Source organism: Echeneis naucrates, chromosome 13 (assembly GCF_900963305.1).
Source record: "Echeneis naucrates chromosome 13, fEcheNa1.1, whole genome shotgun sequence".
NCBI classification, from domain to species: domain Eukaryota; kingdom Metazoa; phylum Chordata; class Actinopteri; order Carangiformes; family Echeneidae; genus Echeneis; species Echeneis naucrates.
The window spans coordinates 10,383,033-10,395,809 of NC_042523.1; the positions used below are offsets into that span (position 1 = coordinate 10,383,033).

Below are 12,777 nucleotides of genomic sequence, written 5' to 3' on the forward strand. Positions count from 1 at the left end.
GGAAAAACACTGCTACCCGGCTACCGTTGTCAGTTGCCATGGAGACGATGAGCGGAAACGGTACAGACACGCCATCTGGCGGTGAGGCCGTGAAGTGCAGCTCAATAATCACAACTTCATAATGCTATTTATGACTCGCTTATAATTTAAATTCAGTACATGAAAAAACATACGTAAAAATGCATCTTGCCTTCTTCAGACTGCCATTATGTTTCTATACAACGGACACTAAAAGTAAAAATGTTGGCTGTAATTTTCAGTTGTCTGGAGCAGTGCTTTCAGTGGCATCCTCTGATTGTGCTTCAGGAGGGCTCCTCAGTAATTCTGCGGTGGAAAATGGTCAACATTAGTAGAAGAAAACCTATTTATTTTTATTTATTTATTTATTTATTGTGCATTTGTAAATATTCCATCTTAATGCTGATTACAAAAAATAATAAACGGTTCTGTGAGAGCTTAATTTGGATTCTCAGATAAGATGTTTTCATCTTTTTAAGTGGCAATGGCAATAATAAAAATGATTAGATGTACTGCTTTCATGAAGTTCTTTGAGCAGAAAAACAGCAGGTTGTTGAATTTGTTATATACATAGTTTATTGTGGTACCAGCATATCAATGTTGGCCAATTTGTGAGGCAAATTTGAACTACTTTACATACCTACTGACTTGTCTAGTCTAATAATGCAATGATTACAAAGTCAAAATAAAGTGTACACTTTTGACCAGCAAATCATAATGTAATGCAGTGAAATGTTATCAGAGTACAAAATTTTATCAAATGGAAATATTTGAGTTTATTACAGACGTTATACCTGTACTAATTAACTAATTAATCATTTAATTCCTGTGTGTCACAGAATTACTAAAAAGTCTGTTTACCTCAATCATCTCATAGATCCAGCCCAAGAATTCAGCCACTTTGGTGTAAACCCCAGGATGATTGGGCTCAGCACATCCTGTCCCCCAGCTGACGACCCCTACCAGCCTCCACACATTTTCATCCTGGCAGACCAAAGGACCCCCACTATCCCCCTAGAGAGGTAATAAACACCCACTCCTCATTATAGACTGTCCCAGCTTTAGATATACCGGTGGAAAGGAGGATGAATTTTTAAAACACATCTGCAAGTTAGTGTTCAAAACATGCTCCTGACCTGACATGCATCCACTTTTCCCTCTGTGTATCCGGCACAAAGCATCCGTGATGTGATCTCCCCATTGTACATGCAAGAGCTGTTACACTTCTTTGTGCTTATTATTGGAACGAGTGCCTCTTTCAGAGTGTCAGGTGAGTGAACTGCAAGAGAAAATACATAGGCTTCTCTACAAATGCGCTCTCAGATGTAAATTTATTTCTAGAGCTCTGCAGTAAGATCTTACCGCCATCAGGCTGTGTGTATCCCCATCCAGAAATCCAGCATTGTGTTCCCCCTGGGATATCATAATCATACTGAGGCAAGCAGACTGGTCTAATTGTATCTAGTTAAAGGGGGGAAAAAAATCGATTTGAGAACGAAATAGTTGATCATTTGGAACATGATTTTTATTTCAAATACTTAATAATGATTAGGGCTTTTTTTCACTGTACACTGTTGGCTCCCTCAGGGTTATCCTTTTTAATACTTTTAGAGTATTTCTGGATTGTCAAGTAATTTTTCACTAGGTCTTAAATACCTTGAAAAATGCATTCTGATTACTACCTTACTTGGATGTTTGTCTGTGCAGAATAATGTTTGTGTGCAGTTTTACACTAGTAGGCTATTTTCGGTCATGTGCTAGAGCGCAAAGGTTTGTTTGTGCTTACCTGAAATCTCAGTTTATAAACAAGAGTGATTTGATGATATTTACAGAAACTGTGACCCAGTATGTCACTGTCAGTAGTGTGTGATATTATATCTAGCAATTAAACGTGTGTGTGTGTGTGTGTTTAATTTTAAGTGATGGTTAGGAGTAGATATAGTTTCAAAATGTTTTTGAATAAGGTAACTTATTAACTTATTAACAGTTATTTTTTTTTATAAAAACAGAGTAATTTTGTCCTAACATGTAGACTTTGTTGATTTGAATGAGTACATTTAAAAATGAATAAAAAACCTGTTATATTAAATGTTGTAGTTGCATAAAGAGAGGGGGTATGAAATAAATTAACATTAATTAGGTTCACAGTGTACATCATTCTTCATAATGATGATGAATAAACCTAGACCATAGTTTGCATTTCTTTTTAGGTCTCACTTTTTTTGTGAGGCTGCTAACTAAGCTCATGTGGTATGCAAAAGGCATGAGGAGTCTGACAAGCTGACTGACCTGTGAAGTTAAGTGGAGTCCACAGTTTCATCAGGGCTATATCACTGTCATGGCTCCTGTGGTTGTAGTTCTTGTTGTAGATTATCTTTTCCACAGCATGTCCTGTGTGCTGACCCATTTTTGCAGAGCTGCGGGTGACAATGCCAGCGTAGACCACCCAGCTGGATACCTGAGGCAGCCTGTAGCTGACGAAAAGAAGAGACAAATGTTGATAAGAGCATTGTTGTTTTGAGTAATGTGCAGCTGTTAATGACAGATTATTGTCTTTCATTCAGGCTGTAAACTCTGACCTTTAATGCTAGGAAGGCCAGTAATCTTACTTGTGCACACAGTGGGCAGCTGTGACTACCCATTGACTAGTGATGATGGAGCCTCCACAGGTGTGACGGTTGCTATAGTAGAGGCTGACCTGCCAGGGCCACCTGCCCAGTGCTGCCTCGACTCCCCCGATTATCCTTGGCAACTTAGCTCGTGTCCCACACTCTATATAGTTATTTATTCATCAAGAAGCAAAATTTAAAAGCACTGCAGTAAGTGACACCAATCACTCTGCCTAACATGAAACACAAAACATCTTTCAAGAAATGGGTTAGAACTGAGTTTGGTGCAAAGTGCAAAAAAAAAAAAAAAAAAAGCTCACCAAAACATTGCAAAGCGATAACCTTCCCTGTGATGCAGCTCCCCCTAAATGAAAATAAATTAGGTAACTAATGATGCATAATTAATATGTTAGTAGCCACAATTTTCTCTGCATCATTAGGAGTATGATGTCCTCAGACATATTGCCTTACCTGAGCTGCCACATAGTTTCCAGGCTGCTTTTGTGTTCTGAGGTAATTTGTATAAAGCCATTTGTGTGGTTTGGCCCAATATCAGTTAGATTCACTCCTTTATGCTTGGTCAATCTGGTAAACGAACACATGCAAAATCAGTGGGAGTGAGTAATATGATAATTCAGACTTGCAAGGTGTGAAGCAGGATTATAAATGTGGCATTAGCAGATCACAAATAAACCAAAGCATTAGCCTTAGCAAAGCAGGCTAAGATTAAACTAGTTAGTGTGTGGGCGCTACCGTCACAATCACTCTTAAGGGTTGAGGTGGTGTGTGATGCTGTTGTGAGTACAAACCTCAGATAACCCAGCTGCCTGCAGACCAGCGTTCCCAGCGATGAGTTCCACCTCTCATAGCACACCGGCAGCCAGGTGGGCAGCTTCCCCAACTGAATCTCCAGGAGGGAGTTCTCTGGGCTAATTCTGTAAAACACTGAACCTGATTGATTGAAAATCCCTCCAGACACAAGTTCTCAGTCAACAGTAATGAATGAGCCTCCTTTATGAGCAGGAAACAATTATGAGAAACACAAATATCTATGGTATTGTCGTCAATACAAAATAAATCAATACAATCAATGTGATTTTTATTTATTAATTTTTTATGTCAATGGGAATTTTTCAAGAATGAACAAAAAGCAGCAAGACACAGTTAGTGAATGATAATTTTGCTGTCGTGAAACAATAATTACTTCTACAGACGTTGACCATGAGCAGGTCTCACAAAATTTGAACATAAATAACAATAAGCTAAGCAGCCACATAATCCTGTAATCTTTGCGTACTCACAAAACTAAACATCAAAGAGGGGAGGGAACACAGACCTTTCCTGGGGTCTGAGATGGTAATATCCTCTGTCACATTGCAGAAAGATGTCTCCTTTGTGTCCCCAAGTCCCACTGGACTTTGGGAGGGGGTAGGCCTCAGCAGAAATTTGACTATATGTAGTAAAAGTTACAATAGGAGTTATCCGTCATTAAAAAGGAAGAAAAAACATGTTAGTTTTAAAGGCCTCTCTTACAGAGCAATAATATATTACAATGCTGAAAATGAAACTAATTAAATGTTTCTATACAGCAGGTTCACTAAAACTGCCTTTTTGCCCCAGAATCTGTCTTGGAGGAAAAGTTGTGCAGCACAGTCTGATACATCATATGTCCTGGTTTTAATTTGCTCAGTTAATTCTGGTCCTGCTCCATTTACTCACTTAAACCTAACATTTATCTGTGGTGGAGACCTGACTCCTGAAAGTTTAGAGATCTATATTTTTAAAGTTCTACTCATGAAGCTGAGCTTTCCTAATATAGTTCTGAATTACTAATAAACTGAAGTAAAAATTGGAATAATGAATCATTCCAAGATTTGAACTAATTTTGATACTTTGATACCACAGCGCCAGTGTCAGCTAGGCCAGCATATCAGCCAGTAATTGCTTTATGCATCTAGTTATCAACCAAAATGTCCCACTCAGTTTGCACTTAAAACTTTTAAATGACCGATGAACTGATCAGTCAGAGGAATAACTGGCAGGTTAATCCGTGGTGAAAATAATTATTTGCAGCCCCATATTTAACATCTATAACTTTACGGCCTTGTCCAGGCTGTAACTAGAGGTAACTAGACGTTTTGCACATTCATTTTCAGGTCCTGGTTGCCGTTAAGCTCATTTAGTGATTCTCTCTAATACAGTGACTCACCCAGAAACCAGACACCTACAGCTAAGCCTCCGAGGAACCCAACTGCACACACTGCTGCCAGCAGCCTCACCAGTCTGTGAGCTAAAGCAACAGTAAGGGTGGGAGTTAAGGGTTTCTGATACAACTGAGAAGAATTTTAAATATTAGCTCTTACATACATATATAGTGTGACACAGAGACAGCGGTTAACAAACTATGTTCTGTACATGCATAACGCCAAAGAGACAAATAGCAGTTACACACAGTGGCATTTCTATAAGAAAGCAGCTGCTTTTCTGGAGGTCTTATCTCTGCATTACAGCTTCGGCTTGGTTTGATCCAGAGCATGTCTTAATTAGGCTTGTTCTTTACATGTAGGGCAGTGTATTCAGTGTGTTCAGCAGCTCTGTTGTTTTTTCCACTAATGAAGCAAAAATCCTGTTGTAGTCTGAGGTTTGATGCCTATTAGGATGGTGCCCTGCTGGAGCTTACCGTGAGTTGTAGAATGAATCCCTTTTAACCAGCCCTGGACTCTCTTTGTCCCTGTGACTCCTGCTGTGCTCTCTGAGTGAAAAGGATGACTGACAGCCGTTGGATTCTCAATCACTGATAATTTGTCCCCATCAAGACTCTAAAAGAGTTACACCAGGCTTGTCAGACCTCATTAATATTCCTATTTTATAAACCTATAGCAAATTTTCTTCTCTGTGATAAATGCGACCTACGCCTCAACCACCTGCAAGGCTCTGTCAGAGTTAATTAGGAGCACTATAATCCTGAATATCAGTTATTGCTGGCCAGTCCAAACATATGGAGCTGTAGATTTTTACAGGTTTGTTTGTATAATACTGCATAATATGCAATTTAAGCCTCAGCATGCTGGTTTTAACCTGAAGTTTAAAAAAAGGTTTGTGAATATTTTCTTGGGTTTACACTCTTATATACAACATATTGAAAGTATTAAAATAGATGAAATAGGTATAATCAGTATAGAGCAAAACTAATCTACTGCCTAATGTTAGCATTGCACATTAATGTATCTAAAGATGTAATTGTGGCCTCTGGAATTAGTATGAGTTGGAGGTATGTGCAGGAGCACTTTAGAAATTCAGTACCATTGTACAGTCTAGGTTATAATATGCATATAATTTCAATTTTAAGTGAGTGCTCATGTAAACAGCAGCTGTTACTTTAAATTGCTATGGTACAAGTGAAGATGACAATGTGAGATAGATAGCAGACAGGAAAGAATGTTAAGCCCTTTTCTTACCATGTTTTCTTGGTGTACAGTCCTAAGGAAAAGGCAGCGTTGTTCGTGCTCATCTGCAGGCCTTCCCTGGAGGTAGAGAGGTCTGTCCTGCTCGCAGTTGATGCACCATTTAACAGAATGCAACTCTGGATTTTCTCTTCACAAAGATACAATGAGGTCAGCAGTGGTGTAGAGAATGAGGCTGTTGTTTGTTCATGGGGGTCATGGGGCCTGTGGAAGCTGAACCAAGTCTTTGTTGGGGGGAGCATCTCCAGATACCGCCAAGCTGACTATTGATGGAACACCGGGGGAGTTGCTAGGTAACACTTTTCACCTGTGCCAAAAGATTGTCCATTTTCACCTGAGACACCTTATTACCCGACAGATTACTGTGGAGAAAAGGTCATTATTGCAGATTGTTGAAAAGTCTCACATCATTGGGAATCCAAAGTTATCATCTCTCAACACTCAAAAACAAAATGAAGTCTGCTCTGTCTGCCTGCTGACAGATGACTTTCTCCTCTCTTTACTCTTTTAACCAGCTCACAGTCAGATTTTTTGAAAAACATAGTTTTTACAGTTTTTAAATATCTTCTCTCTTATAAGTAAAGTCAAAAGGGTGACATTTGTATGGCTTCAAAAGTAAATCACTTGCCCAAAAAATTTTCAGAAAGGATCAATGATTTAGATGACATCTTTTAGAAAATGTTTAGAAAATAGCGTAAACTGTTGACTCTTAATTTCATAAAAGACATGTTAAATGAAATCTTTATGAAGAAAAAAATACCTAATTAGATCAATGTATCTAAAGGAACATTTGATACAAAGGTTATTTCATTTTCTGCATGCAAGGTGTTGATTTAGTGAGACTGCAGTTGAAGGGAACAACTGCCAGGAAGAAAGTTCCTCCTCATCTGGCTGCCAACCAGAATTCAAGAAATGGACCAAATCTGTTTGGCTCATCTAAACTTATTTGTACATACTTACTTGTAAATCAAACAGTGTGACGAGCATTGAATCCATGTTGTAAAGTGGATGTGATGGAGCAACAGCTGAAATTCATGTTGCCACGGTTGTGAACCTCACACTGATAAATGTTAGCTGCACCATATTCCTCCTCTTGTAGTGGCAAAATGAAGAACAAGGAACCAAACAGTACACTGTAATTCAGGAAATTTTAACAAGGATTTTCATGTCTCCCTCCTCTGATGAAATTTCAGTATTTTCTGAGCGGTGTGCTCTGTGGTTTAATCATGCAGTATTTCATGCTGAAACGATTAGTTGATTAATCAATAGACTGACGTAGAACAATTGCCAACAGTTTTAACATCTGACATTTATTGAGCAAATAAGGTAAATGCCTCCTGTTACTAGCTTCTCATATTAGAAGATTGTTGCTGTAATTTGTTTTGTATCACTGAAACTTAATCCTAAAATCTTAATTTAATTAAATGTCCACATGCAGTTGAGCAGACAAAATGAGAGCATTTGAATATAAATGGGGCTTTTGTGAAATTTCCATGAACATTTTTCATAATTTCTTTACATTTCTAAAGAATAATCAGTTTAATTGATGATGAAGATAAGTAGCTGCAGTCATGTTATACTGAACGTGTTTCTAATATTTAATCGTCTCTCTGGTATAAATGAGGAGGAGAAAATACTATAAATGTCGCTCTCAGTATAATCTTCTGAAATGACCATAAAGTTAAAGCAACAATTCAAAACAATTCAACCAAGCTTTATTAACAAATACTTCACAGCAATGCTCCTCTAGAGACAGCATGATATTTGCATAGTAATGTTATACATTTATCACAAAATATCGAAAGAAACTACAGAAATGATTTGGGCTAATAATGTAACTAAAATAAAAATCTTATTGAGTAACTGAGAATTTGGCTCATGTCCATGTTTTGACCAGAAATTTTAATTAATGTGTAAATCCCTCCGGCGTGACTTGCACAACAATAACAGTCTGTCACAGGTGCCCCATCGTGGATACCATTCATTCATTTATTCATGTACAACAGTGTGAGGCTGCACTGTGAGGAGACTGGCTGCAGCCCAGTTTGGAGCTGTATCTATCTCAGTGCTCTGAGGGGAAGGCATGCTTCATGTTTGGTGCTGTGAGATTCAATCAGCTCCACTTTTATCTCAGCCATTAGTATGTGTGTCTCTCTGTGTCTAGACCTTGAATGTCTCATGCAGACTCTCTCCCACAGTAGTAGGTTCTAACTGAGCAGAACAGAGACAGGTTTCTTTTTAACATTTGGCCAGTGTTTGCCTTGACAGCCGTTTGTCAAGGTCCACCCCACCAAGGCATTTAAAACTGATTCACTCGCGCGTGCCTCACCATGAGAGTTGGATCATTGATATAGTTGGCCGTGACCTCTCAACAGAGACAGCTATTAAGGGCTGTAGTGCCCACAGATGTTGGCAGAATAAAGTGGGGCCTGCTAAACACACAGTCCAAATGCATTGGTCAATGCGTTTTGGGCTTTTTTGTCTGACATTCACCCACAGCCTTCTTACATGACCTTAAGTACCCCTTCGAATTCGAATAACTGATTTTAGTTGGAGCTTATTTAAAGTAATGAAGAAAGATTTCTTTTTTTTTTTTTAAGAGTTAAACTGGAAACAATAGTTAACCTTTGGCTATAGCTCGAAAAGCTGGACTCTCTTGTTTCCAGTCTTTACAATGAGCAAACTGTCCACTACCATTCAGCAGTGATATAGATTTTCTCTCTTTCCCCAAAATATGAAGCTATTCTTGCACCAGTTTTTAAATATATTTGTAGTATGTGGTGTGGTCCCTGAACTATCAGTGTTTCAACTTAGTTGTTGTTGTCGTCTAAATCTTGGTTCGGTGAAGTGGTCATTCTCCATCATAGTTCATTCAACTTATGTCCTGTACAATCAGCTAGTTGTTGGCCTTTTTTTGAGTTTTGAAGTTTGTAAATCTACTCGTGTGTATTTTGTACTCTAACTACAAAAGTCTAGTATAGTCCAACTAAAGCAAACATTTAAAAAAAATTTTAATCTTTATTTAAAATATATTTCAATATTAGAATATTTATTAAACAAATAAATAAAATGAATACTTTATGATGCTGTCAAAGTTTTTTTTTTTTTACACACTGGTTGACAGAGCAATAAAATGCATCTGTGTTGCCTCTCAAAAGTACAAGATGTTGGATTCCTCCAATGCGATTGGATTTTCAAAACAGTGACTGTGGGTAGGATTTTGATGTAGAGGGTAAACTCTGACATGTATAGGCTTATGGCAAGTTCATATCAGAAATGACAGGTTGAACTTTCTCAAAGCGTGAAGGAGGTTTTTTTTTGTCTCTGATATTTGCAGTGTCACAGTGCAATTGGGTATTCAAGAAGTAAAACCCAGCAAAAGCTGTCCAGGTCATGATATAGCACACAGTGAGGGCAGAAGCCATGGATCTGTAAATAACAAACACACACACAGACAGAAACATAGTCACACCAACTGACAGCCAGGTTTCCCCTCTGTGATTTAATAATTGTGTTGCTCTGTTGGCTGCCAGTGAGCTTTGCCTGCTGTGGAGCACTAAATCCTCTTTGCTCAAGCTCATCCTGCAGGCTGCAGGCTGCAGTCTCCTGCATGTCAGCTGTGGTCGCACACTGTCCTCTTGTGGTAAAGCTAAATACTATCATTGAGGAGTTACGAAGGCTTTGTCAAAGTCTGAGTACACTTTGCTTTAACGTTGTGCAGCTTGACATTCAGCCAGAGGTTTGAAACACAACATTTTGATTACTTGGTCCTTCAAACTTCTACCATCTTCAGTATTTTGAATATGTTCTGAATATATTTAAGTTTATAACACAACAATTCTGGACATGTGGGGGCTCCTATAGTTAAAATCTTTGAGAACAATCTAAAGTTGGACATTTTGCTGTGGTACATATTATCAGGACAGTACATTTGTGAGAGGCATGAGTATGGCCTCATCATAGCCACTAAATGGTATGCAGTTGTATCTGTATTGAAAGTGGCAGGATGAATAAATAGCTGTCATGTATGCATTTGTGTCTTGTCTTGTAGAGGCTAATGATAGTGAGGGTGGGTAAGAGCAGAGCTGCTCCCCACCAGATGGTGGGTAATGTGGTTTGTTTTAGCTGCCCACCACGCTCAGTCTAATTAAATAGAGGAGATTACATTAACACTGGCTCCCACTCAATCTGCTCCTCCACTGAGCGTGGCCTTGGACTGGAGGCAGAGCTGATGTTAGAGATGGAGAGGTTACAAAGGTGATTGTCATTTAATTCACAGTCAAGATTGCATATTTGGTTCAGGGCCTTTTTTTTTCTTCCTTAGGATTATGAAGTTAGAAAGAAATGGTTCAGGCCATATGGTTGGATCAATCAAAAAATTTAGCTTTTCACACAAGTTTTTCAACCGCTGTTTACTTCCTACATGCCCTTGAGCAAGGCACTTAACCTCCATCTGCTGATGCAACAAGGGACAATGTAGCTTGTGCAATGCTCTCGGGTAATGACAAACTCAAAATATCGTGCAAATGCAAAGTCACAAACCAATTCATTGATTTAAAAATGCACAGTTGAGCTAATTATGCAGAGGGATATAATTGGGCAATAAAAAAGATTATGTCATTAAGAATTTACAAATGAATAAATCAATCTGTTGCTAAACAATTAAGAAGATAATGGATGGTGTAAATTAATTTGACAATGCATTTTCTCTCAGGGAAATTAATACTTGATTTTAGAGATAAAATAGCTTCTTTTTAAAAGGAAATTAAAATAGGTTTTCTCTTCTAAATTGCTGTTTCATGTGCTAATGTAATTGTTTTCTATTTAGTAGCTCTTTTGCTTTGTTGAAGTGCCCTTTCAGAGTCTTTTTGGTGTCAAAACCTTGCATATGTGCTCTTATGTCTAAGGTTATAGCTCTCAATGGTTATCATCTGATTGTGTTGATGCCATGTGTATTTACAAAATAAATAAAAAATGAAGTTTGGTTGAGGTGAATAACTGCAACCTGCAAATTTGCTATGCCATCAAGTTGACTGCAATCAATTTTAGTTTGGTACCCTCCATCTCTGCTCACTTAAAGCAAAGTTGCTGGTTCCCAACCGTTGTGGTTTGTGACCTTTTTAAAAATGAACAAAATAAAACTTTCATATCTTTTTTACTTGTTGATCAACTTGTAGCCCCTCAGATAACCATTGGAGGTCTGGAGCCCAGAGGTTGGGTTAGAGACTAAATCTATATATACACACACACAATGTTTACACTGCTCAGTGGACCCAATTTTGATGGAATGGAGTTGCACATTATATGCACATGAAGCTTGAATTTTTTTGGTAAAATGAATGAACTGAAAAAACCAAAGCACTGGAAAACAAGATAATTGTGGAGAGAAACTGTAAACACTGAACGCTGGAATTTAGCTTAAGGATTTAAAGTCATGTAGCTAGAAAATGCATTACAAAATAAAACATTTGTTGTTCTCAGACGGTACTCAGACTTAATGGGAAAAGAGCAAGGTTAGAGAAGGAAACCAAAAGAACACGTTGCACTTGCACAATCACCTGCTAAATCCCAAAGCGACATAAAAACCTAATATCAGAAAATGTACAGTAATTAAGAAGTTTCACATTTGTTGTGCTGTCAGGGAGAGAAAGGAAAGCTAAGATACTGAATTATAGCTGCTTCTAACATCGGGGATAAAACGAAGGCCAGCTGTGGCTCTGGTAGAGTGCCATCAGGTCACCACAAAGTCGGGAATGCCTCCAGCTGTGTGCAAGTAGCCCAGATGACAGACAAACTCAATAAACAGCTTTAGACTGTGAGGGTTTGTGGCAGGAGCCAGTAAACTATTAACAGGATCAACAGCATTGTCTTGGTTTGGATGATGGGCAGGGCTGTAAAAGTGAAATGTTAAGTTTGAATTGGGGCTTTGAAAGGGTGTGGAGAAAGAGATTCTCAATACACAGCCAGGATTCCCCGAGGGATTCATGCTCCCCATAGATATGTGGGCAGTTTATAGTCAGCATGTGGAAAGAATGAGTGAAAATATCTCATTTACTGAGTCACAGGTCGTGATTTCAGACTGCATGAAAACTATTAATTAAGCAGGTGAACCTGAACAGTTGATTAACCTGACCATTAGCCACTACGGCTGTTTTTCCACCTTTACCTATCTATGCACAACTATCTGTAAATATAAAGCTGTATAATTAGTTATATATTATAGAATAGGTGATTGGTGCAAATAGATTGCAAAAGTTAATCATAGATGAATGGTTGAAACAATTTGTCCAAAAAAAAAAAAAAAAAAGAAAAAAAGTTTCAACTGTGGCCCAAAAGGTCCAGCTTTTTATCGACAGTGGTGCATTTCAAGTGCAAGATGTATCATTGACATATGGTTGCATATGAATACATGTGTTTATTATAAAAGCAGTGTGTGTTTGGTGAGTGGTTTTTATTTTATTTTATTTTTTATTTTTTGGAAGTGCTAAGTGATCAGACTTACACTACTTGTTGTTAAGTGTAGTAGCCCATTGAATGGATAAATGACCAGACTAAACATTAATAGTTCAGCTGTATGCAAAATTATTCTGATAAATTGTGTCAAACAATTTTAAATCTGTTCAAATTAATATATTTTTTTGTGACTGGTGGTATTAATAAGAGCTAATTCATTCATTTATGGGCTG

General features: G+C 38.0%; 1 protein-coding gene across 1 annotated transcript; it reads right to left on the bottom strand.

Moving 5' to 3' along the window:
• Nucleotides 1-12: 12 nt before the first annotated feature.
• Nucleotides 13-6,333, bottom strand: tmprss5 (transmembrane serine protease 5). Its single transcript, XM_029517737.1, has 13 exons — nucleotides 6,086-6,333; nucleotides 5,308-5,444; nucleotides 4,837-4,917; nucleotides 3,964-4,077; nucleotides 3,437-3,572; nucleotides 3,099-3,212; nucleotides 2,948-2,991; nucleotides 2,628-2,790; nucleotides 2,308-2,492; nucleotides 1,381-1,479; nucleotides 1,155-1,297; nucleotides 880-1,032; nucleotides 13-75 (listed from the first exon to the last, which is right to left on the bottom strand). The coding sequence occupies exons 1-13, from the start codon at nucleotides 6,331-6,333 to the stop codon at nucleotides 13-15; spliced, it is 1,680 nt and encodes a 559-aa protein (XP_029373597.1).
• Nucleotides 6,334-12,777: the final 6,444 nt, after the last annotated feature.

Bases quoted from the DNA above. Each gene is read 5' to 3' on its own strand.
- tmprss5 (XM_029517737.1), bottom strand. From the start codon at position 6,333: ATGCTCCCCCCAACAAAGACTTGGTTCAGCTTCCACAGGCCCCATGAC. The intron at 3,573-3,963 runs GTCTGTGTTCCC...AATCAGGTTCAG, and splicing joins CATCTCAGACCCCAGGAAAG to TGTTTTACAGAATTAGCCCA. The intron at 3,213-3,436 runs GTTTGTACTCAC...TTCGTTTACCAG, and splicing joins AGGCAGCTGGGTTATCTGAG to ATTGACCAAGCATAAAGGAG.